At 41.4% G+C, this 26591-nt stretch overlaps 1 protein-coding gene across 1 annotated transcript in view; it reads left to right on the top strand.

The window, feature by feature from the left end:
* Positions 1-26591, top strand: part of CLCN6 (chloride voltage-gated channel 6) — a 247006-nt gene that overhangs the window by 50761 nt on the left and 169654 nt on the right. The window contains exons 3-10 of the mRNA XM_078642208.1: positions 5772-5837; positions 8512-8577; positions 8904-8970; positions 9399-9505; positions 14874-15000; positions 17864-17931; positions 18994-19052; positions 19379-19511. Coding sequence (XP_078498334.1) covers positions 5772-5837; positions 8512-8577; positions 8904-8970; positions 9399-9505; positions 14874-15000; positions 17864-17931; positions 18994-19052; positions 19379-19511 — 693 coding nt within the window. The remainder of the gene's footprint in view (positions 1-5771; positions 5838-8511; positions 8578-8903; positions 8971-9398; positions 9506-14873; positions 15001-17863; positions 17932-18993; positions 19053-19378; positions 19512-26591) is intronic.

Here is a 26591-nt window from a genome sequence, read left to right as displayed (position 1 = left end):
GGAGTGCATGTCTATGTAAGCAGATTAATTCAGTGTTGCCAGATTGGGCTGTTTCCCACACAAAAACGGCAAAAAAATTCCATTTGTGCAGAAAAAAACGGCCCTTGCAGGTTGCGGAAAGTTGGGCAACATTTGCCCTTGTGTGCACAAAATTTGTGGTTTCCGCGGCGCCCACAGATGATCTGTAACAATCGGGGACATCAATCATTCATAGCACGAACGCGCTACTTATGACGGCCCTATTTCTTGTTTCTGGCCTGCCCCCAGAGAGAATGGACCGATGAAATCTGTTTTGGCCACTGGGGCACCGGAGAGTGCACAAAGAACTTGGGGACCCTCAAGGCGGTTCCTGCTTGTGCCCCCGGGGGAACGGTGGAGTGCGTTTGCGATTGGAGTATGAAAATGCCCAGGCACACTTGGATCGGCGAATGATCCCTTTGGTTTTTGGGTAGTGCTGCAGAGGCAAAACGAGTAGTTTGGAAGTAGTTAACAAGCAGATCTTCGATAAGAGGAGGTCCTTCGACGAGCAGGAAAACCTAAATAAAATAGTCCTCCAAAAGTGTAAGATAACCGTACTAGGTCGGAAATAAACAGGCACAGAGCAGCCTGTCAATTAGTAACATGAACAGAAGTACCGTAGCTCAGTTCCAAGAACAGCAGTGCACAAAGAGACAAAGATCTCAGAAATACACAGTTGCAATGTTTTGGAGTCAATTATGCTTTATTTGGAATATACATTGCAGATGGAAATGAATACCCTACATCAGTAGTGCATTCTGGGACATTTATGCTTTGCAATTATGGGAGTCATGTGGTGGCCTTGTTTTAATAAATAGGCATGTGATTTCCTTACAGGCAAGCTGCCTCACCTGTGATCAAGGCTCAATGTGGAGCCGAAACGCGTAAGGGAAAGTAATGAGAGCATGCTGTCTTTGTATATTGGAAATAAATGCACTGCTGTACTTGGAACTGGGCTTCGGTACTTATCAATTCCCTCAGGTCTGGGTAAAGGAGACAGCCACTCCATAATTGTTGCAGGTACATACGATTGTTTCATATCAGAAGACAAACGATAACGTGGTTCCACTCTTCCGAGTCTTAGTCACATGACCACAACAATTTATTTCAACCACATAAATGCTACGTCAGTGTGAAGCGGTCAACTTGGCAGACACGGACATAAAGAAAAGATCCTTCTTACATTCTCACGGGCATTCATAAGAATACAAGAAACATATATAAACAATAAATCACGAAAAAAAGTACATTTCATAAAAGAAAAAAATCGAATCACAGAAAGGAGCTACACATGGAGAGACAATGCTGGTAAAAAGTGTCCCAGTGTAATACTTCCCCTGTGTGTTTTGGACCGGGACTCCAGTTCATATAATGCCTCCCGTGGTACCGTGATATTATGCTGTGTGGGCAGGTTAACTGCCAACATGTCGGACACCATGTGGATCGAGTAGCAGTGACTGTTTAAACTGTGGAAAATCCCAAAATTTAGTTAAATATGTACAAGAGACGGAGCAGAGAGATCATCCTTGATTGCATAACAGATACAGTTGCCAAGTTTTCCCTTGGCATGGTTCCGGAGCTGGATAAAAAAAAGTGATGATAATCACAGTAGTGGACAGTCAACAACACTTAGAAATAAAGGTAAAGTACCAGACTGGGGTTGATTTTGGCTATAGTAGCCCAAGAAGAGGTTCCACAATGGTGTCACTTCTCCATGCGTATTATCCCTGAGTTCAGTGTTCATCAGTGCCACACATAATGTGTCCATCCAGAATCTGTAAAAGATATAAAGTAGGGTTAAACCATCAAATTGTCTCAATGTGGAATCGGATCATATATATAGTTACATAGGCATAGTAAGATATTCCGCTTTGAACAGCCCATAATAACCGGTGGCGGGAGAGAGTGAAGTGGGGGGGAGGATGTGGGTTACCAGGATTTCTCATGTACAAAAGAAGAAAACTCTACAACTAAAATAAACTACAAGACCATTTTACAGGACAAGTTATAAAATCATGGTCAACAATATACCCCCAAAAGTACTCAGTTCACTTAAACATAAATACATAGATTCCAAAATACCAAGATAATTCTAAAGACAGTCATCTGGCTGACTGCATGTGGAGAGGAAGGCGGGGGCTGGAGGGAGGGTAAGTGGAAGGTTGGCAAAGGGGAGAAGAACAGTCAAGTCCTCAAACATCGCTCATATGTGTGATGGAGTTCCTCCTCATTAGTCCTCCAATCTGGGATCAAACACCTTACTTGCAGAGTAAATCTAGACTTGAGTCTACATAGGGCTGCTACTCTGTTGCCCCCTCTAAGTTGTTTGAGAACAGTGTCAAGACCAATAAACTTGGTCCAATCCGTCTGATGTGATTCCTTAAAATGACTTGCTGTACTGTAGTTTAGGTCATTGTTGGTGATGGCCCTCCAGTGTTCTAGAATACTTTTCTGGACCAGAAAGGTGGTTGATCCGATCTACCATTTGCTACATGGGCAAATGTTCACATATACCAGAAAATCAGTTTTGCACATAATCAGTTTTTGAATCCGCAACTTCGTATTGACTCTCTCGTTTCACCTCTTGTATATTGCTGCTGTACCTGTATGCTTTGCAAGACCCACAACGTTTAAGACCTTTCATTTGTCATGACCAGTTGGTGTTTTTAGGTCTCCAGTGGCTTTGAACCAGCATATCTCTGAGGGATACGTTTCGTTGGTATTTGACGCTTAGTGTTCTCCCTATTGTAGTTTCGTGGATATTATCCTGCATCAAAATCCCCCATCTTCTCTGTAATATGCCTCTAAAGCTTCCCAATTTGGTTGGTGTATTGGGTAATGAAGCGAATGCCTTTGCTTTTCTCTTTATATTTATATTTAATTAGTGGGGGATGGGACAAAGCCTGTACCCTAGGGATGCTGCCTGCTTTTTTCATGGCAATATTGAGTTTCTTTAGTGGATAGTCCCTCACTCAAAATCTGTCAATCATTTCTGATCCTCAGGTAGCTCAAGTCTGAACTTTTTCCTGGCTCTTAGGAATTTGCTATATGGAATGCTCCATCAGAAGCTGGAGGGATGGCAACTAGCTAGGTGTAAAACCAAGTTACCTGCAGTGGATTTCCTAAAGAGTTCAGTTTGTAAACTACCCTCAGAGATGCTGACACTCGTGACTACAAAGTCAGTGGTTTTCCGACTGTGGTGCATTGTGAATTTTAGATTCACACCATTAATATTCAACTTTTGTACAAAAACATTCAAGTCCCTCTCACCCCATCCCAAACAAAGAAGAAGTTCTCAGCCTATTCACCCAGGTCGATGCCCCAGATCACCTGTTTCTCACACCAGTTAGTGTAACTGAGGACAAGAAAAGGTGCCCATCGCAGTTGCCTGTGCGTATAGCCTTTTCTAAAATTAAAACAAATTTACTCGTAAACATAGATCAGTCATTTTCAATGGAACGTAGTGCTTGCATGCTTTCAGACCATCCTGATGTCTGATACTCGTATACAAACTTTCAACATCTTACAAACTAACCAACATTAGTTGCCCCAGAATAAGTTGTGAATCTTTTGTAGAAAGTCTTTAGTGTCTCTCACTTAAGAATTAAGGCTCTGCACATGTGAAAAGAAAATGGTCAATAAAAGTCCACGTGCTCTCAAAGAGGGTATTCTTAGAGGAGTCAATTGTTCGTACCAGTGGGTTGGTTAGACATTTGTGAACCTTAGGTAACAGACACAGTGTAGGTATAGATGGTGTGGTGTTTTTTTAGAAAATATAGTTTGTTCCACGTCAAAAGTTGGTTCTTATACCAGCCCTGTAATGTATAATGATAATCTTTTTGTAAATTAATGATGTAGTTTGCTTTGACCCGGATGTAACTGGTATATGTGTGTGTGCATAAACTAAAGTATGTACAAGAGGTCGTGAATGCTCAACCTAAAAATTATAATCTGGCCTGTATGCTTGCAAAACCTGCTTGCAGAACTAGTGTCTAGGTGCAGATCACATCATCGTATGCAAATGGTGGATGAGTTCAGCAGGCAATGTCAATATCACCTTCATGAATCTCTAACCTTTTAGGCTCTGAAGTGGTATTTAGAGATGCACAATAAAATATCATCATATATTGCACACCCTTATTTGTAGAGTCAGGATTTGTAGAATTTTAAGATTTTAAATTGCACTTTTGATCAGGGAAAACCTGCCAGTATAGCATACATCGTACATTTAAGTTGGAGCCAAATGGGTTTTTCAGGATGTGCCAACATGCAAAAGTAGGTATGATAAATATATATATTTTCATTTTTTATTTTGTCAGACAGATATGAGTTAAGCATATATAGACGTGCAATGCATAGTAGATAGTAGCACTGATAGCACACTTGGAGGATTCCTCAATCACAGACAATATCATATAATCATGGCACATAGATCTACATTACAAAAATATTATGCGACTACAGAGACTTCAAAACAGTCAACAGAGCAGTGGTCGTGAAGGTTAGGACAAAAATAAAACCCACATAGGCAGATCAATCCAAGGGTATTGTAGCGTCTTAGTTAAGGAGAGAGTTAACAATTAGTCACCAAATTAAGGAGCCCACAATAAGGATCTGCATTACCAATGGGAGGGTGGTGTACATATAGTATCTAATGATGAAACAACTATTGGGATGTTTCCTGAGAGCTAGCAGTCGTTGATGGCCCATACAGTAACGAAAATGTGTTGGTGATCCCCGTTTGGGCCATAGACGGCCACTAGGGTGACCTGTGTTGTCATGAGATATCCCGTGACGATAATAAAGCGCCCCTCTGGGTCCATTTGCGTGAGCGTCGTGGACCATCCTAGTCCTCTCCTAATCAATATTGACTCCCCTGGCATAACTGGAGTATGGAGCCGAATGTATCTCCCCCCAGTATCCATGTTTCAGCTTTGGGTCAGCAGTGTGCTTCAAGTGGGTCTCTTGGAGAAAGCATACATCAATACGGTGCCTGCGCAAGTATGTATGTATCAACCTTGCTTTCCGAAAGTCATTGAGCCCTCTCACGTTCCACGTAAGGATCCTAGTTTCAGTCATGATAAAGCTGTGGAAGGTGAGCGGCGTGAGTCAAGTCTGAGAAAGAGACGTCGTGTTATGTCAATAAAGAAGGTGTAAGATATCCTTGTCACCATAATTGATTCACAGAAAAGTGAAGATATCCCTGCAATGTTGGAACCTCAAATGCTATACCACTTATGCAAGTGCAGTGCAATCAATAAGCTTGTGTCTGTGGATGTTTTGAACCCCATTGCCCACCCCCCTCCCACTACAACCTCCCAATTAGGTCGAGACTTGAACTATCCACCCTCCTTGAATTACCCCGATAACCAAATATGAACTCAAAGACATGGAAGATCTCCCTGTGGGGGCCTGGGACGATGGCTTAAACCTGCCAGCTGGCAGGGTGGCCAGGCTTGTGCGTGAATAAAGCAGATCCTGCCTAGTAAAAACTGAGAAGTAAAGTGAACCATAAGACTAACAATGGTCTTCGTTTGGCCAGTAATACAGCAGCAAGTATAATAATGTGATATGAGCGGGGCCAAAGTCTCAACTAGCAACTCATGCTTGTTTTGTTTGTTCCTGGTGAATGAGTAGACTATTACTCTTCAAATAATCCAACTTCCTTTATCAGGTTTCTTTTATGTTCCAGTGTCCTGTTTGATTAACCTTTTTGTATTTTGAGTTCTTCTTGTTTTCTACTTTTTTGCCAGAGTTTGGATTATGACAGATGTATCAATGACCCGTACCTGGAGATTCTGGAGAGCCTGGACCGAAAGGTAGGAGGATTTATTTACCACCTATAATATATTCCATACTTTTTATTCTACAAACTAGAATTTGATTTATATGTGTTACCGGTGTTCGACAGCTGTTGCCTGCAAACATGGCGAAAAATTCTGAAAGGCAGTACTAACACCTAGAAATCGGAGTAGAAGCAACAGCAAATGGGGGCTTTATTCAACATATATATTACTTCACTATCTTAAACAATGTACCTGGCAATCTACTGCAGACATTGGGGTCTACCATTCTAACATGGATTAAAAGAAACAATGATCCTATGAGAGTATTTAGAATGAGTATTTGAACACAAGCCATTTAACTTTGGCCCCTTTGGCTGTCTGGACACTTAACTGGTATCCATATTCCATTGATAGTATGTGCTTGCAGTGTCAGTTTGTTGTACCATTAGGCCTAGAAAAACGAGGCTTCTGCATTATTTTTATTAACTATTTGTTCATTTGTTTTATGATAATCAAAAACAATAATTGGCAAAGCCATAGGTCTGGTTTTGGCAAGCTGGTTATATAAAAAAATTGCCCACATGATGCAGTCTGATATTCAGGTTTTGGCTATAAACAGTAATGCAGGTAAATTGACAAAAGAACAGAAAGAATCTGCATTGTACACGTACATTTTCTGAGTTCATGGTACTTTCCATCACCGTGACCTCACCCAGCAAGATGCAAGTGGGGCTAGAAGTACAAGAAGAAAGCGCCATCCTTGCACAAGATTGTCTCATCCATGCATAGCCAATAAATTGCAATCATCGCGCAAAGATTATCTAGTCTACCTGCATGAATTACCTCGGTTGTTCAGGGGGGTTAAGGTCCAAATCACCATTCTCAAATTCAGATAATCCTACATCCTTACGGTTTTATACAGTGACTCATAAATATCATTCTCCATCACCATCTTTTTTCTTTATTTCTCGACTTTTTTTCATATTCAGAATCCATAGAGCCACCAGTGCAGTTGTGCTTTAGGCTTCGATTTAAAATACAACAGCAAACTCAAGGTCCTTTCTAAACCGTGACTAAAGAGATGCCAGCTTTATAACCACCTCTCAGTTACACCAGAGGTTTTCTGCTGTACACCTCCTTTCCTCCACTCAATCTGGAGCATCCATGTTTTACTAGGAATACTGAAGGCATATCCCTGCAATCCTATTTTGGGTGCCCAGTAAAGCTGTAGTTATTGTAGTTGCATTTTCCATTAATACCTATGTACACAGGCTTCGCTTATTCCAACAGTATGTGTCTGCACTCTTTGAAGACTTCAGAAACATAGCTGTATCCATTTTCTTGCTGATTGCCTGAACATGGTAACCAGTCACAAATTTACAGACTTCAGTGACATTCCACTGCCTCTCACACTCTCGACATGCTCCTTTCAACAAGTGTTAAGATCTAAATGTGTCCTTGTGCTCCAGGCAAACTAATTTCCAATAGAGCTTTTTGAACCCCAAGCAAACACCTGCAGGCTAAAACATACATCTTTAAAGTAATAACTGTGCATTAAGAAATAATTTCAGACATGAAGGTTACTGCCTTTTTGTGTCAGAAAACATTAAACCAGTCTACCCTCACTTCGTTTAGCTGTCATCTAACATAGATTAAACACAGCTACACAACTGTTCCTCAGACGTATATCCCAGAACGATGGTATGCAATGCCAAAGAGCTAAGGCATAATCATTATCTTGATGTCACCACTGTGGGTCAGCAGTGGCTTTAGCTTCGTGCTTCTGGTGCCAGTGGAGTAAAAAGTTCATCGATTGACTAACCTCACCAAGTTGTTGAATCTGTGGCCTGGTAGTTTTGTCTTGTCCTGCTTTATCTCTACTAGTGTAATTACTCTTATGGTCTTTCTTTTTTCAGAATGCTCTACAGTTAACAATTGTTTTCTCTGAATATTTTACCTTTTGCTAGCATTTAAGTATTCTGTCTCAGCAAAATGATGAGCTTCTAATCTGCCAAAAAAAGTTAGTATTAAGATAGCACCTTCTCTTCCAGGGTTCTAGTTGAGGGTGGCATTACAAATTCACGTTCTCTCCCATTGCTGTAAACATGTAGGTAGTATTAAAGGAGGACCTTCCGGTCCAGTCCTGCCTTTGTGGGTAGCTTTAAGGAGGAGGAGCTGCTCTCCCAGTGCTGCCAGTGATTGACATATTAATTGAAATTGTGTTATTCTGTATCTGTCACTCCTGGGCAATGTTAAAGGAGACACTGTCCCTCCAGTGCTTTCACCAGCAGGAGTATTAAGGCGGGTGTGATCCACATATGCTGCTCACTAGAGAAAGTATTAAGAGACGTGATACTGTTTTGAGTACTGTTACTCTAGGCAGTATTAAATCACAATCTGACTATCCTTCTATTGCTGTCACTGCAGCCAGTTTCAAGAAAGGTGACGTCCTTCTGGTGTGATCACCACAGTGCAGTAGCCGGAGAGGTACTGTCCACCCAGGGTTACCAATATTAAGAGCGGCTATTGTTCCATGGCCTGGTGGTAATTTGGGTGTACTGCCCTTCCAGTCTTCTCTCTCTAGGGAGTGTTAATAGGCGTTCCCTTCTTCCAATGCTCCCAGATGAGCTTTTTCACATATACTTTTCTACAATTGAATCTATTTTTCCTACACTTTCATTGAATGTCTTGTGTTTTTCCTCTACAGAAAGCTCGGAAGTACGAAGCCATCAAATGGTTCATGGTTTTTGGTATTGGAGTGTGCACTGGATTGGTATGTGATTTCCACCTGGTTTGTTTTTTCCTAGGGGACAGTGGGATGGCTGTGATCTGGACCAGACAATGAAAGTGAAATTATTGGGTGCATGTCAGTTTATAACAGTCCCTAATTATCGAAGTACCCATGCTTCATGTCGGTTTGTTAATGGTGATTTCCCCTGTTTCCAAAGTGTGGGGACAACCATGAACACATGCAGATGCACCATGATTGAGAGATTCTCTAAAATAAATGTACTGTTTGGCATTGTTTGTTGTATTTGTTTGTAATGTTTTTTCACTAATCCTGCTTTATGTTAACCCATGTTTTTTTTACTTCTGCAGGTTGGGTTGTTTGTGGATTTCTTTGTGCGACTCTTTTCTGGGCTAAAATTTAGGCTGGTTCAGAGCTGTATCCTTTTTTGATGTAATAATTAAGACACTTTTCAAACATATGGTGAAGAGGAGTGGGCGATGTTGATAAATGCATTAGGACTGTGGGTTGGATGAGATGTAAAATGTTTCAGTACAATGGGAATGACAACTGAAAATGCAATTGGTGGTGGGAAGCATAGAGTAAGTCTGAATACTCATTTTTAAAACTGGAACAGATATAGAAGGGAGCCTTTGTAAATGATGAAGAGCAATGTGTTTATGGGCGAGGAAGGTGGGGTAAGAGCCATGACTGTTGCAAGAACATAGATATTTTAGCAGAGGGAGAAGGGATGAGGTACCTGATGTTTTCAGAGCAGTGCTGCCATAATAGATAATTGTAATCATCTATCAGAGATGCAGGCATGTTATTACTTGAAAATTAATTTCTTTGACTGTGTCCTGCAGCTGTGGAGGAATGTAGTGAGAAGGGATGTCTGGCCTTGTCTCTTCTGGAGTTGCTGGGTTTCAACCTAACCTTTGTCTTCTTTGCCAGCCTGTTTGTCCTGATCCAGGTGACAAGGGTTGCTTTTTATGTTGGGCACACACACTGATGACTTTTTATACGATGCAGATAACCTAATTGCTGTACATGTATGGATTTTCCTCAGTATTATGGAGTGTCTTATTGTAGTTGAATCTACAAAGTTTCGGCTTGTTTTGTCTATAATCTAGATGGTGTGCCACTATTGCATTTGCTGTAAATAACCACCACTGCTTAACTGCGGTCTAACTGATGTTTTCCACCTTGAAACACAAAAATGAAGTGAGTCCTAGATAATTAAATGCGAAATGTTACTGACTTTACCCATGCAGACTTTTTCAAAACATTTACCAAAGATGATATAGTAACACTCACTCCAATAAAGGTATCTTGATATATATTTTTTCTCAGAAACAGTAAGGATTCCCAGACGCCAATTTGTACCATTCAATCAGCCGCGGCCCGTGGAGGGAGTTTGGTGGGGCAGGGAGGCGATGCAGGGGAGGGGCAGGGTGGACAGTGGTAAACAACGGAATATGGATAATTGCAGGTAAGTAAACAATTTAATAAATAAAATGAATTTCGTAGTGCACCATGCATCGCAAAATGCGATGGAGCGCGTGCTACGAAATTCGTTTTATTTTTTTAATTGTTTACTTACCTGCAATTGTCCATATTCCGTTGTTTACCACTGTCCACCCTGCCCCTCCCCTGCACCGCCTCCCTGCCCCACCGAACTCCCTCCACGGGCCGCGGCTGCATTCAATTAAGTCATTAAATAATAGCTCTAAAATATTCACCAAAATTCCGACTTGACGAATAGCTGTACATGATTTAGCTTTAAATCATAAAGATCAGAATGGTTTAATTCCTTGGAGGGAACTCTATATAAATAACCACTTTATCACTAAAGCAATTGACTACATCTCAATAAGGCAGATCTCTGCTGCTATTGTTTTAGTGTAAGCAGAAAAACACTTCGATCTGGTTAATTTGAATTCTCATTGAAGTATAAAAAAACGATGCGATTCCCTTCCCAAATAACCAAACACATTACATTGCTTTATAAAGGATCAATGGCAAGCTTAGTCACCAATAGCAACCCTATAAGTAATTTCTCCATTTCGCGGATGCAAGGAAGGGATCCCCGATAATGCTTATCCTTTTTGCTATGTCCATAGAACCACTGGCTAGAGCAATTATGCAAAATCATAATCGTGTCTATCCATCCCACTGCAACCAAAATAAAACTATATGCAAATGATGTGCTGTTACGATTGTACACTCAACAGATCAAAAGACAGCTAGCTTTGACATAATAGCTGAATTTATAGAACGTGGAGGGTACAAATAACACATCCAATATAGAGATCCTACTGTTCAATGCTAAGAGCTAGGATTTGCCCAATTAATGTCAAGTCAGCTGTGATAAAAATCCTAAAAGGTACCTAAGTATCAAAGTTTCAGAAAGCTATCAAGACCTTTGTGATCTGAACCATGCTAGCTTTACAAAAAAAGATTGAAGAACTTTTAAATAGATGGAATGTATTTCCAATTATGTTAATAGCTAGACTATTGCTAATAATAAATTAACATACTGACCCTCTGTTTATTCTACCTTACCACTCTACTATAAATCTAATATAACAAATTCTTCAAAAAATTAGAAAGCATAACTAACTCCTTCATGTGGAAAAGTAAGTAATCAAGTATAAGTGTCAAGGAGCTAAACTTGCCCATTGAAAAGGGTTGACTATCACTTCCTGAATTTCGGCATTACTACATGCCAACTAACATTATAAATCTAACGAAGACAAACAAGTTGCTTTGAGAACTATTTTCTTATTTAGACCATTCGGCTCTACAAGCACATAGCTTTAATAGTGCCAAAAAATACCTATTTTACCCCAGACTAGTAAGATATCGGACATTGAAAAGCTTACATACAAGATATGCGCAAGTGAGCAGATGCCACATATACATGTCAAAGTATCAATAGGCAGTGTTTGCAGTAATCTGTATGACAATGAGATTAACCAATGGAATCAAATCAATATGGCCAATATATGTGATTACTTTATCAATGGCAAATTATTTCAAGTGGGACCGAATAGGTAATACAATTACATCCCGGGAAGGCTGGTACTGATTTTGTTATATGAACATTGTTACAATATTAAAGAGCTTCCTGGGGACAGAGAAGTCATGCAGTATTATAAAAACTTTATTTACAACAAAATCCAAATATGGAGGGGTTCAAGAATAGGTACCATACCATTCTTGTACCAATCCTAAACAAGAAGCAATGGTAGATGCATTACTGGACTGGTGGAAATTAAACTATAATGGCGAGCTAAACATAGAACTATAGTAGCAAGTATCATTCTACAATCACATAGCTTTAAGAAGACCACATTTTAACAGAATGCAGCTAAATACACAGTGGCTCCTCTGTTCTACATGGGAAATCCTACTCCATTATAACTTTAGTATTTCTAAACACTATCCAAGATGTAATGGCAAAGGCACATGTGATCACATGTTTTTTAATTGTTGACCACTAGGTGGTTATACCATGCACAGTCCAGAGATTCCTCAAAAGTATACAGGGCTCAGTGCAAGCCCAAGATGCTCTATTAGTGGCAGTGTGGTTGAGAAGCCTTAGGCCTAACACATAGGAGTGTAAGGCGTTTATTGCGCACACATAACCAATCACTGACACACGACACAAAAAGGAAAGCCACACCAATTTTACAGACATACATTTTGTTTCCGTTTTATTTTAAGACCAAGATCTTCGCAATAAGGTAAGTACGTTTCTAAATAACAATTCTTTTCAGTTTCAAAAGTCGACAGATAGTTCAATGTTATCATATGGAGGAAAACAATAATGTGGTTATACTGGTAAGTATCCAAATTACAGTACCAGTCTTTGGGACCAAATGCTAGAAAGGGGCAAGGGTCAGGTGAGTACCAAAACTGCACCACCAGCGGCACAGGGGTGGCGGGGTGCAGAGGTCAAAATCAGAGTTCGGCCCAATGCGTTTCAATGGAGACTGAGGGTGATCTGAGCCACACTGCTTGCAGCTAGGTAAATCGGTTGCAGGGGCCACACTTTGGGGGTAAGAACAAGCACAGAGTGAGCCACAAAACAGCACCAAACATACACCACCAGCAGCACAGGGTGCAAATTCAGCATCGGTCACCCAATGCTTTTCAATGGCGAACTTGCTTCGGACAAACAGGCTACAGGCGTCACACCAAAGGTTGCAGGAGGGAGACCAGCGGCAGCAGAGGTAAGTAGAGATGTAGGGGGTCATAGGGGCACCTTCGATTCAGCTCACCAAGGCCTGGGGGCTTCGTGTGCAGGGTTGCCTTTACACGTCGGAGTCTTCTTACTGGAACCAGTCACGGTCACGGGGAGCCTCTCAATTCATGCTGCAGGCATCCTCGTGGAGTCGAGGAGGGATTAGCCAACACTGGATTTGAGGTCAGGAGCGCTTGGGAACCTGTTATGGGTTGGTGGGCCAGCTGATCAGAGGCCCTAGGCATCAGGGCAGAGTTGTCAGGACTCATGGTTCCTGCTGGCACCGGGGTCCTGGGTGATGGATTCTTGGGGACAGAACAGCTGTCTTTGGGAGTTCTGGTTTTTGTCAAAGTACAGGCAGTCTTCCTCAGGTTTCTGGAAGATGCGACTGCAGCACAGGCGTTGTCTTCTCGCATGGACTTTGAAGCTGGAGACAGGCCGAAGGGCTGGGGCCAAGTCAGTAGTTATCTTCAGGCTTTGCTGCTCGGCGTCTTCATCGTCTTTCTTCCTAGATTGCAGGTAACTAGTTTCAAGGTCTTGGGGGTTTTCTTGAATACTAGATTTGGGGGCGTCTTAAGTGAGCAACAGGTAGGGCCAATGGGCACTGCAGCTGGGGTGACTACGCCCTCTATTATGCCGCCCTCCTGTGGGATGGGACATAGTCCTAACCCTGATTGAAGGAGTCCCCTCATCTTCAAGATGGATGGGGCTGAAAAGTGTGCTAAACTTCACAACCTCCACCTGAAGGGTGGAGTTGGCAAAGGTGGTCACACCTCCTAGTCTAAATTTTCCCACAGTGTATTCCTGCCCAAAGTGGGGTGTAAACTGGTGCTGCCATCTGCTGCTAGCAGCACAGGCTGGGGCTCACAATACAAAGGCGGCAGGCCTTGGAAGCTTCCCCTACGAGCACTGGGCCCATCCTGAAGGAGGTGTGACACCTATGCCCAGGATGTGCTTTGTTTCTGGTCTCAGAGAGCAGAGGCTTTCCACTCAGGGGTCCAGAAGCATGTCTGTGTGCGGCAGGCTGCACTTAATATATTAAGGAATAGACCCTAACACTGTTGGGGCACATCTCTTTCTGCAGATATGCCCACACATGTTATATAGTGCACCCTGCCTTACGGCTGGTAAGGCCTTCTAGAGGGGTGACTTACCTATATATTGGGCAATGCTAGTTGCCATGTCGAATTATGTCCCAATGCTCTTACCCATGTACCTTTTACTAGGGAGTTACAGGGGTCCTCAAGGGCCAACTGTGGATCAATTTTAGGAAAGAACACTGTTACTGGGAACCTGGACAGCAGAGGTTAAGTACTGTAAAGTCAAAGTTGCATCAAAAGCCAGACCAAAAATGTGTGCTGGAGGAGGGAGGTGGCACTGCAACAGGATCCCATGTTTTCCACATCTACAACATTATTTTTGGTGCCCTAGGTTTATTGCTATCAATAGTATTCTAAAACTTGTCGAGTATTCCAGCTGAATCGTTGATATTTTTGTGTTGGTTTAGTAAAGCATGTATTATAGAGAATAACAAACAAGCTTTTTTTATTGCTATGTTGGTAGCTGTTCTAGCTGAGCCCTGAAAAGCCCAGGACTCTGCCAACTATGAAATGTGGAATAATATTCTAAAGAAGATCAGAATTAAAGAAGGAGTAGATTTCAAAAGAATGAAGTTACTTGACAAATATGAGAAACTTTGAAAACATTACATATTTTATTTGAATTTAGGAATGACTGCAGTTTATTAAATGCATTTGAAAATTTAACAAAGCTGCTCATTTACTGTAATTTTGTGTTTTTTAAATTGATTTTTATACATTGACTGAAAGTCATAATAGAAAAATAAATAAGACTACCCAAGCTTGATATCTCTTGTAATATCTGCTTGCTCCTTTTGTTTTTTATTCTTTTTTTATTGTGCCTATTTTATCCCTTCTGTTGTTCTCTTTACCTCCTGTTTATTCTCTTTGTCATTCTTCAGCCCAAAATTCTACGGCATCTGCATGCAAACTACGTGTCTGTGTCAAGAACAATTATTTGAATAATTATTTGCAATTTTTATACATTTCTTTTTTAAAATGCTTCCCTTCAGCCAGTGGCAGCCGGATCAGGAATCCCTGAGATAAAATGCTACCTAAATGGGGTGAAGGTCCCAGGAGTTGTTCGTTTGCGGACACTAGTGTGTAAAGCCTTGGGTGTCCTCTTCAGTGTGGCAGGAGGTGAGCTCAACATTAAGGGTGTCATGTTGTGTGTATTTGGTATTCAAAGGGGTTGGGGCCAGAGAAAAGTGAGGAGAGAAGGAAAGTCCCTAAGCAGGAGGATCCAAGATGAAAGAAGCTAATTTATAGGGTAAAGTGCTGTTTATGTAGAGTAGGATGCAAAGATGTATGTTGTCTCAATGCATTTGGACAATGCACATTTGCTAGGGAGAGTTTGTATATTACTTTATCATTTAACATTAATATTTGATTTCATAAAGATTATTTAAATCGTTCAATTTCTCACAAAAGCCTAGTGCAAACATTAATTTTTTTCTGTGTCACTTGTTTAATGCTCAGAAGTTTACTGTTGATTGGGGGAATCACCTGTAAGTTCACTGACTTAGCAGATCAAGCTTTCCTGTCTGCTTTCATGACTGCTTTCCCTCATTTTATGCAAGCCCCTTCATGTCACATCTCCTTTATTCCATTTGTCAGATGTCACCATCTATTAACTGATCTCCTTTCTCACCTTTTCCATTGTCACTCTCCGTCTCCCTCCACCTCTCTGATATTCTTCCTCCTCCCACAGTTGTCCCTTCCTACTTGTGTCTAATCTTACTTCAATATTCTTTGACTTCAGTTTAACACTAGGTAAGTCATTGGGCTAAAACCCAACTCTGTGAGTTTCCTGTTTAAAAACTGTAACATTCCTGGCCCCAACATGAAACAACAGAAGTTCCACCCAAGTGAACTCAAGAGTTTCATGGTACCAAGTGTCTCTGTCCAGTTCAGTTCACTTATGTCCAGGTGGAAAACCTGGTAAATTTTCAGAGACTTGTCGAAGTCCCAATGTGTCTTTGTGTTTCTCTGAGGGGGGGGGGAGTGCGGCAGGTGTAGAATTTGGTAAGCAACCACTGTGGTCCTCAGATAGATGCCAAAACCAGGCACCTGCTTTACAGTGATAATCAGTAAAATAGGTAGGGGATGGTGGTGGGGAGCGCGTGTGGGAGGGGTAGGTTGACTTAGGTAGGGGAATCCTTTGGTGAACATAGGGAATGGCACCTCCCCACAACACCCAATCCAACAGGTAAGAATAGTTTCAGAGAGGGGTTCTGAGAGTTAAAATTGGCAGGCTGATATGCCCAAAGGACTAGAACAGATTGCGGAAAAACCACACATCTGGTGCAGTCTGGCAGCCATTTTCCCAAATGGTTGTTCTCCAGTCACTCTGTGTGAAGCATTTGCATAAATTACATCTGCTGCCCACACAAGAGAATAGGCAAGGTACCCCAGCTATGCGGTACTGGAAAGATCTTATTAGAAAAGAGCCAGGAGGCAGTTCAGCAGCTGCGGTGCAAATAAAAGAACTTGTACCCCAAACTAGAGTTCGACTTCTCCCACTTCCTTATGTAACCTTTCATCTTAATGTGATGAGCTTATAGCCAAACTTCCACAATCTGGTGGTAAACTCTAGGTGTACCTCCTTTCAACAGCAGTAATATCTTTGTAAGATCACCAGTGTTGAAATGTGGAGCAGCACCTCTGTGGGATCTTAGATTGTCAAGTCTTCTTTGGGTAAACACATACGTCAGTAAAACAAACTGGATAGGGTATCACAGCTTTTTCATGCAATTCAGAGGAAGTATGTTCTAAACAAATGTTTGGAGATGAAAAAGGATACCTTTTGACGAGGCAGCCGTATGTTCACATTTTCAGAATAACTCCAGTTGTTTGCAAAGACTTGACTAATTTTCCTTCTTGTATTGAAGGAATATCTCACAATGTTGCATCTAGTGATGGTTTCAGATTTCCTTGTTGTTCATGTGGCAGAATGCTATTTTCTTGAGCTAAATGGTAGCTATATAGATTGAATTGGAATAGTAAAACGCTTTTTGGTGCTTTATCGTTCCTTGTCAGTTTAGATCGAGGCCTTTGAGGATCAGAATCCACCTTTGATCTATCTTTTTTTCCTTTCCTATTGCACTCTGAAGTTTTTTAAGCATTGGTTTTTGAAGTAATTTAGTTATTTACATTATATCTTCACCATCGCCAATGCTTATCAAATCAATTTGACTTTTCTTAATACCATGTCGCCAAACACAATTACAGCAGTATTTAATATGACCAACATATGAGGGTAACTGAGAAAATGCCTGCTGTTGTGTGCAAAACGTAATAATTGCAGATAGGTAAAAGAATTTGAATTTAAAAGTACAGAAGAATATATGTTAAATCTGACTAAAGTTATTGATTTTTTTATATCTGAGTCAAATGTGAAGTGAGCTTTAATCTCTGCTGAGAGCTATACATTTATGGTATTCCTATATCGTAGTAAGAATGATTTTACAGGGATGCATTAAATAGGATTACACAGTGCTTTTGTCTCTGTTTGCATCGCTTTCACTATAATATTATTTTAAATTATTATTATTTTTATAAGGACAAGTTCACATGTGAGCCATGATATATTATAATATTAGAATGTTTTGCTTGGTGTTTGGCCTCGAGTACTCCATGTACGTTCTCTGCTCATTGCTTTATTGCGGTCTTGATATCAATACTATTTCTATGTAGTCTTCTTTGGCTGCCTGCCCACATTAATACAATTATAAGATATGTTTGTCTCTATTTGAACGTTTGGCACTTTCTTTTGGGCGAATAGGTTATCGTTCGCCACACTTATCTTATTCCATTGTTTTTCTCTCTAACACATTTATTTTGACATTTGGTGAACTTTCTAATCAGGGCTTGTTTTGTGATTTGCTTGTTTAACTCTAACTGGGGCATGTTTTCCTGTTTCATGCTTATCTCTCTATTAGCAGACTGTTTTACTATTTACTTGCAGGTTTGTAATAGGGCCATCTTCACTGTTTCCTTGCAGGCCTTTTTGTGGGAAAAGAAGGACCCATGATACACAGTGGTGCTGTGGTAGGGGCTGGCCTGCCTCAGGTAAGTGTTAAGGCTGTAGCACTGGGCCTACACCTAACTTAGGAATTGTAGTGTTCTTGGTTGCTTGCGGCTGAAGGTCTTCACAGTAGCTCTGTATAGAGGACTGCTAACTGAAAACGCTGTATTTGGTTGAAACCATTTGTGGAGCACCTGCTCTAGGGCCTTTTAGATTTGTGCATTGCAGGAACCTGCACAGGCCACAGTTAGAATTTGATGGCTGACCACCTTCTACAATGCAAGGCTTGTGTGGCATTGAGTAGGCTGACTTGCTCTGAGGAATGTTAGATCGGGTAGAAACCTAGTTGTCCTATTCAGTTCCTCCGTATGTTTGGTGGGCTCTCGTCCGGGAGTTTTTTTAAATGAAATGTATTGAGTGCATTTTGAATTTTTTCAGCTGAACTGGTACTTGAAGTGCAGGTATGAGTTTGGGAGGAGAGCGGAGGGGCAGTGTAGGTGACACTGTGGATTGGGGAAGAAATGTTACTTAAGTGTCTGCTGGAACATGTTTTTAGAGTGAAATCAAGTGCTGAGCTACAATTGGGAATTATTTTGGAGTTGAAAACGCTGATTTTAGCAGATGTCCTGTAGTTAGTAAAGTATATTCAGTACTACATTTTTGGGGAGTGAGTGCTATCTCGCGTGACATTATGCCTTAGAAAGGAGAGGGGTTGTCCTTCCTAGGATACAGATCATAGCATGATATTAAAATTCAGGTAGCAGGCCTGGTAGTGATTGTTCTGTGGTTGATTTGCTGCATGGTGTTTTTTTTTAATTAGATGGTGGTTTCCTGTTGGGAGATTCTTTGTTACGAAAGTGTCATACTTCTTTGAGAATGGGTGAGGGTGATTCTTCTCCTCTCATAGCGCCCAATAAATGGTGGTACTTTATTCACCAAGTGCCCTACTCAGTTGATTATTTTTCAGTATTCTATTCAGTGGAAGAAAGTTTATTTCTGGGATAGAGTAACTATAGGCATGTGTCCCCAAGGGAAGGGATGTGAGGACTGTTGATCTTGCTTTGCATTTTAGTTGATACATGCTTCTAACTCACTTCTCTCTACAGTTCCAGAGCATTACGTTCCAGAAGATCAGCTTTAACTTTCCCTATTTCCGCAGTGACAGGTACAGAGTTGAGTGCTGGGGGATGTTGTGTGACATTTGAAGTGTGAGAATTGGCTCCTCATACGTTGTCTGTTCCACCCACTGATCTGACTGCTTTTAACCTCCTTATTATCCTCATCTCTTGCTCTTCTCTCCCATGCTTTACTTACTGTCTTTCCATTTCCCTGCATTTTGCTCACCTCTTGAATGTGAAGTTTTTGGATGCCTTGGCTCCCTCCCTCTTTTTGGTCAGACCCCAGTGTCTTGGGTAGCTGGAGTTGTTGGTTGTTGGTGAGTGGTGCATGTGAAGCTTTCATAACCTAACTGTGTTGTGTTTTACCCTGCAGGGACAAGAGGGATTTTGTTTCAGCTGGAGCTGCTGCAGGGGTTGCTGCAGCCTTCGGTGCCCCCATTGGGGGCACCCTGTTTAGTCTAGAAGAGGGATCTTCTTTCTGGAACCAGGGGCTTACTTGGAAAGTGGTGAGTTATGAAAGCATTGACCTACAGTTATCAAGAATTTCATCCGGTTTTTGAACTTCCTCAGTAAAAGTATTTTGTTTTCTTGTATATTAAGCTCCTAACTTTTATCCCTTCAGTGATTGAGAGAAACTGCAGTACATCTGCATTAGCCACTGCCCTTGCAAAAAAGACAGTGTTGCCGAAGGTCATAGCTTTATTAATAATAATACAGACATTTATAAAGCCCGACAGCTACCTCAAACAGAGGTGTCCCGGCGCTATAGCAGTAGGAGGCATGCGACATGGGAAGGCCAAAGAGATCTAACCTGAGCTACAGAGCCAGGTCTTAAGGGACTTTCTGAACATCAGCTCTGATTGGATTAGGCGGATATTATTCGGCAGAGAATTCCAAAGCTTAGCCGCCACCACTACTGTAGAGGATTTGCCCCTTACGCGAGCTTTAGCGAAGTGAGATGTGTAAAGCAGGTTCTGAGAGTTGGACCTCCGGGAGTGGTTTTGTTGGTAGCGGCATAGCCGGTGTTTAAGGTAACTAGGACATTTGCAATGTATCGCCCGAAAGGCCAGAGTTAAGGCCTAAACTCAATCCTTGTCTCCACCGGCAGCTAGTGGAGCTGTCTTATATGCAGAGAGATGTGAAGTCGAAACATCACTCGTCTAATCAATCTCGCAGCCAGATTCTGTACAATCTGCAGTCACATGACAAGGTAGGCGGGCCAGACCCAGGTACAAGCAGTTAGCATAGTCCGCCTAGATATAATAAGCATGAATAATGACTCTGCGACAGTCCTCTTTTACTGAAGCATGAGGCTATCACCTGCCGAATTTAGTTTTTTGCTGTGGTTGCTGTAGTAGGTGGCAGGCCCTTTTCTGCCGGCCACCAAATGCTGGCTGCCGGCGGAAGAGCCTTGCCAAAGAACAACGTTTCTGTCTTCTCTGCATTAAGTTTATGTTTATTATTATTCATCCAGTGGGCGATGTCTCTCAGGCATCCCTTAGTGAAGAAGTCCACAGTGGTCCTTAAAAGAAAACACAAGCTGGGTGTTGTTGGCGAAAGATATTGCCTTCATACTCCAATTATTGATAATGAAAGGGGTGGTGTGCACATTCCAGTTACCCCTGACGAAGAGCAAATCATTGCTCGAAATGCATTGGGTCATGAATAAAGGAATGCTGCTGAGAACTACTTTTTGCGTATGGATCGTATTTACAAGGAGGCTTTGATGGGCACATGTTAATACGTAAAGTTTCCAAAAAAACGCAATTTGGTGAATATGTGGAACAGACGAAAATAATGGAAGTAATTTGATAATCTCTAAGGTTAAATCATGGATGAATAGGTATGAGGACAAACGGACAAACATATGGTGGATCTAGTATCCTCAAAATAAAATTCAGTGCATCAGGGTGTGGAGCGTGAATGTTGCGCTCCCCACATTTGGATTTTCACACTCCAATTAGCCATGAGCGCTAACCGAGGGGCCAGATATATGTTAAAAAGAAGCGGGCTCAAGGCCGACCCCTGTGATACCCCACACCATAGTTGTTTGGGTTCAAACTGGTAGGGTTGAAGAGCGACCTTCTGCGTGCAATTTTTAAGGAAGGACTTCAGCCAGGTGAGTACCCCACATCCAATTCCTGTTGCTTTGAGTCTCTGTACCAAGATTAGGTGGTCCTCTGTGTCGAATCCTGCAGAGAAGTCCAAAATGATCAGCATAGCTGAGGCTCCAGCGTCCACAGTCATTATTAATGACTCTGCCACCTCCAACAGTGCGGTTCCGCACTAAGTGCTGTCCCAAAACCGGCAGCGTATCATGTAAAATGTCATGGCTCTCAATAAAGTTAGCGAACTGTCGCTATTCCATTTTTTCCAGTATTTTGGTTGGTGCAGGTAATAGTGAGATTGGGCGATAGTTGTTTAGCTCCCCTGGATCCACATTGGGTTTTTTCCTGAGGGGGAGTAGTTTCCATGTTTCCATGCATCAGGCAAGATACCTGAAGCAAGTGATGTGTTCCATATATGATTCAGAGCATGGGTTACTAAGTGGGCCAGTTCCTCCCACAGCTTGGGCAGCATAAATATAATGCTGTGTAGGGAAGCGGTATTGCACGGTCTTGTATATCAGAGATGAAGTGCATAGTTATGGTAATATCAAGACCTGTAGAGAATAAGAATTTGAATGTATCAGCTTGGTACAAGAGCGAAAAGAAAAGACTATTTCAAGCTGCTACCAATTTTTAAGATTGTAGGGACCGTTTTTCCCCAAAAGAGGTTATTCTGAGGGAAGTGGCGGTCAGCTTAGCTAGAAGGAACAATCTGGCGAAAGTTGGCAGAGGTAGGGCACATTTAGGACACAAGTCTGCCTTTGAAGAGGCTCAGGAAATGCCCCTTAGAGTTAGTGTTGCGCTTTAAAAATATTTACATAATGGGTAAAAGTAGATAAAGGCTTATACAAGGAGAGGTATACATTAAAGGGGATGGGACATGGAGAAACTCACCCTGAAGTGAGTAAGTAGAGATTGAGTAAGCAGCAGTAGAGCAGGTCATGTACACAGTCTTACATGGCGAGGCTGAGATGGAGCAGGGAGAAGTTCCATTGTGATAGATGATTCAAAGGTAAAGCAAGGACAGAAAGATGAAGCAGGTACAGATCATACTTTGAAACAGACACACAGAACATGTTGAAGACAGAGCCTGGCATGGAAGAGGAGTGAGAGTTAGGGTTGGTGAGTCTCACTATTTCACTTCTGGACGGTGGAAGATAGAGCAAGTTAAGATTACCTTCCAACGCAGGTGACAGAACAGTTGTATATTATTTCTTAGAAGGATGATTTAATAGAATACCATTACTGAGGAGTAATTTCACCTAAATTAAAATGTTCAAGTTGAATGGCATTTACTGTTTCATAGAAACTAATTCATAAAATGGATTTTTTTACAGCTGCTTTTTGTATGATTTTTACTGGTATATGTCATCAATCTTGAAAAACCTTTTAAAAATATATGTTGGTTTTTCTACAAATTTTACCGAGATCCTTATTCCTAAATGTGAGTGCTTGGATGGGAGGATAGGTGCATTGGTGGGTGGGTTGAATGAGCTTGGATGGGTGGACTAATTGATGGGTGGCTGGGTGTTAAATTGGGTGGATATTTTCATGGGTCAAAGGTTAGATGGAGAGCTAGTTTTTTGCGTAAAAATCCCCGCACACCTCAACTTCCTTTTAATGAAATATATTTATTAGTCACAGGGGAAAACCATAGTTAAAAGTAAATTATGGTTCTGGCTCAAATGCTGAAATTCACCAGTTATTGTTCTCAACACTCATGCTTCTCTGTAAGGATGGCCCAAACTGCAGCCTGTGCCAAACTTGCGTGCCCCAACCTTTGGCCGTGCGATGTAGGGATTTTCTGAAGGGCCTGGGCCAGACCATCTTGGGTGTTCCAAACAGCTACTGGTCGCCAAATTCCACTGCCCATGACCTTCAGCTATGTGTATCGGCAGTTTGTCACAGGGCCTAGCCTTAGATCAGGCACTACTCCCAACTTGGTATGGGCAGTTCACCCTGTGGCCAGGCTATGTGCCCAACCCATCCCATACTGCTCACTGCTGTGAACAACTTGGGTGAACAAACCTCACTGCCCAGGGCCTTCAGCCGCTGGGGTTGGCCCTAGGGCCTGGCCTTTAGTCCGATGCTGTGGCCAATCTGGCCTCTGTAGTCAAGACATCTGGGTGTGGTCCCGGGACCACAGACAATCCCCTAGATCATAAAGCGTTACCCATAAAGCTTAGCTATTAACATAGTCTTATTTTGTATTTTCTGTTATAAGGGGTTTGTGGTTCCTAGTTTGGAACCACATATCCATAGCAAGCATCATACCTGGGCACTGCGAACCCACAGTAAGTTGTTTCGGCCTATGCCACCATTTAGGAGATTTGCAGTCTCTGGAGGTGCATATCTACGATAGGCGATACATGGGTCAGTAAGCTTACCCTAGGTTGTGTGTTGCTGAACTTGAAACTTACTCTGGAATTGTGCACCCTTTTGGGAACCGTGAATTTGTGACACCTAAAATAGTGGCCTGAATCTGCAGCACCAAGACAGGTACCACATACTCCAGGCACTAGTCTAGATATCAGAAATTCGTGATTTCCAAAAGGGTGCTGATCCTCTGACTCATATTACATTTGAAATACTGCATCAGGGGGCTGTTTGAGGGTCCTCCACCCCACTATGACGTAGGCGTCAGGGCCTACCTACCCTCCCCTCCTAAGTGTTGTTCCAGGACACGGGGATCATGCCCGCACCAAAAATAGCCGCAAGAGAAGTTTTTCTTTTGTGTCTGCCAATTATATGAAATAATTTCAAAGGTCCTACTTGGGATTCCATTAGGGACAAAGGGAGAAAGAAAAGGCAACCTTGTGCTATTAGATTCCTATGTTTTTTTAATTTCTAGACTCACGCAGGAGTCAAAAATCCCAAAAGTGAGATATATACAAAAGTCTTAACCCCTTAAAGCATACTTAGCAACTTTCTAACAAGCTTTTATCTCGAAAACTACTGAACTGATTCACACCAAATCAACAAATGCATGCTTTCTGAGTAAAGTTTTGCATTCATACAAAGTTTGGCTGCAGGCACTAGAAACTATTTCAATAGGAGCTAAAATGGGAAAACAGATTTTTCCTTTAACTTCATCCCTCCTTAACTTACCAACTTACATTTTAGCATGGAGTTTCAAGTTTGTGACATTTATAGAGCATTTAAAATTTGTTTTAATTGATTTTTTTTATTTATATATACTTCATTAATCTACAAATATTTAATTTTCAAAAGCGCCCTGACTTAGTTTTGCGTATTCCAGGGCTCATGGCCCACAGGTTAAGAACCTCTGTTGTAAGCAAATCCATAAAAGCATTTTGAATGGAAAATGCGGCTGAACCATAACTACACTGTGGCGAAAAATGATTTAATTTGAGCACATTTACTGAGAAATCATTCATTCTTACTAATTGTATTAAAATTAGGTATGTTTTGAACTTTTAACATTATCTTTCCAAACTGGGATTCGATATTTGATAGCCTACTCTTTCCCATTGTTAATATATTTTCGTTTGGAGATTTACTAAACTTTCTATATTCTAAGACCAACAAAATAATCTTGTTTGATGATAACTGTTTTATTTCGATGCCAATGTAATTTTCGATGTTAGTATATTTCCTTAAAATTGTCATGTCTTTAAAACGTTTCTCTTAATATTCAATATGTTTCTATTTTCTTAAAATGGTCTTGTAATTGTTTTTCTTATAATTGGTTTCCTTCAGAGTGGTTTCTTAGGTTTCGTTTTCCATTAATTTGCTTATGCAGGCAGAGCAGCTAGAGGCTGTAGCCTGATGGAGGTCACCAGGTAGAGGCTGTAGCCTGTATACATAGAAAGCTTGTTAAAGCATGATTGTCTAAGACACTGCTTGGTGTGGATATTTAGAATATGTTGATGGCATCGCCTGGGATCAGTCTATGGAGCAGATCTAATTCATAGCCTAGTATGGAAAGGCAGTGCATGTTGAGGGCACAGCCTGGCATGCTAATATAAGACTGGAAAAGATGAGAAGTGAACTATCTTTTTAGGTCTCGCCTAGGCAGCGCTTGCACTGTCTCTACGAGACATGCTGTAGTCAGGATATGGGCTTTAAAAGCTATGCTCATTTTCAAGGACAGCTGTTACATGTGCTGTTACTCAGAGCTTGTGGGCACAATTTCTTTCTTCAAGCTCGAGCAGTCAAGACAAGTGCTCATGGTTTACAGAACTCTGTTGTAAACAGGGATGTAAAGCTTGCACTTATCTTGCCACGTTTGCTGTGCATTCAAAGACTGAGGTCTGTTTTGGTTGCAGCTGCCTCCTTCCCCTTCCTATTTTTGAAACGCAAAGCTTGACATCACGGTCCCTGCCTTTCTATGGCTGCTGCCGCCTCTGTCTCAGGGATCAACAAGCATTTGCAATGCAATAGGACTCGCATTTGCGAGTGTTTGAGCTATTGACATTGTAAATGACAATGCCTTTTATTTATGTGTTTTGAAAACCTGCAAGCATTGCGAAAACATGCAATTGTACTTATAGTCGTTGCTTACGAGAAGGAACTAACTGAGCCTCTTTTACTGCCAGCCTTGCTTCTCATAAACAAGGTATAAGTGCAAAGTGCATGTTTACGCACCGCTTGCAGGATTTTAAAGCCCATAAATAAAAGGCATTGTTATTTACAATGCCAATAGCTCAAACTGTCGCGAATGCGAGACCTATTGCATTGCAAATGCTTGTTTTCTGGGTGCCACTTTTAATTGTTTTACAAGAGACTCACCCTCCTTTCAATAGGCTTTGGCAGGAGGTAATTCCAACAGGCAGTAAATCTATGTTTAACAGGGACTGGCCCAAGTAGTCTCTATCAGGCAGGACAGGTGGCTAAAGGGGCTGAGTAGATCAGTTGCCAAACTGGCTATTATTTCTATTGCTCCACTGGACTTCCGAGTAGAAATGCCTTTCTCTGTGTGATGGGCCTGTCTGCCGTGCATACCCTTTGGTGAAAAGGGTGCCTCTATACTGCAATCTGAGAGAGACGCAGCTCCAACAAACATATTTTAACTAGCAAACAGCTGGTGTAATTGTCGCTATTGTTTGCCCTATAGCCACAGATCTGTAATGCGGAATGCTATTAGAAAACAGTGGCATTAGTGAACGTGGCAGGATTTAAATGGAGACCTCTATTGCGAGTGTGGTCACAACCAAACTCCATCAGCAGAAACTCCTGTTGGTTCATTTGCCAGCCAATGTGCTCTTGCTTGTTACCACCAAACATTTAAGGTGTGCCTTTTTCACAATACAGTCGTAGCTGGACCTACTGCGATCAGTACGGATCACACCGCTCTAATTCAAATAAACTTTATTTGATTTCTTAGATGAAAAAATCATAAAAGTACATATTTAAAAAAACATTGACTATAAAATCTTTAAAAAATCATCAAGGCATAAAATATGACATACAAACTAAAATTGATAAAAGAGAGTATAACAATAACAACACCAATCC

This window comes from Lissotriton helveticus, chromosome 5_1 (genome assembly GCF_964261635.1).
Source record: "Lissotriton helveticus chromosome 5_1, aLisHel1.1, whole genome shotgun sequence".
Lineage (NCBI taxonomy): Eukaryota > Metazoa > Chordata > Amphibia > Caudata > Salamandridae > Lissotriton > Lissotriton helveticus.
Note: the sequence above shows the minus strand (reverse complement) of the source record. Positions and strands in the feature narration are given on the sequence as shown.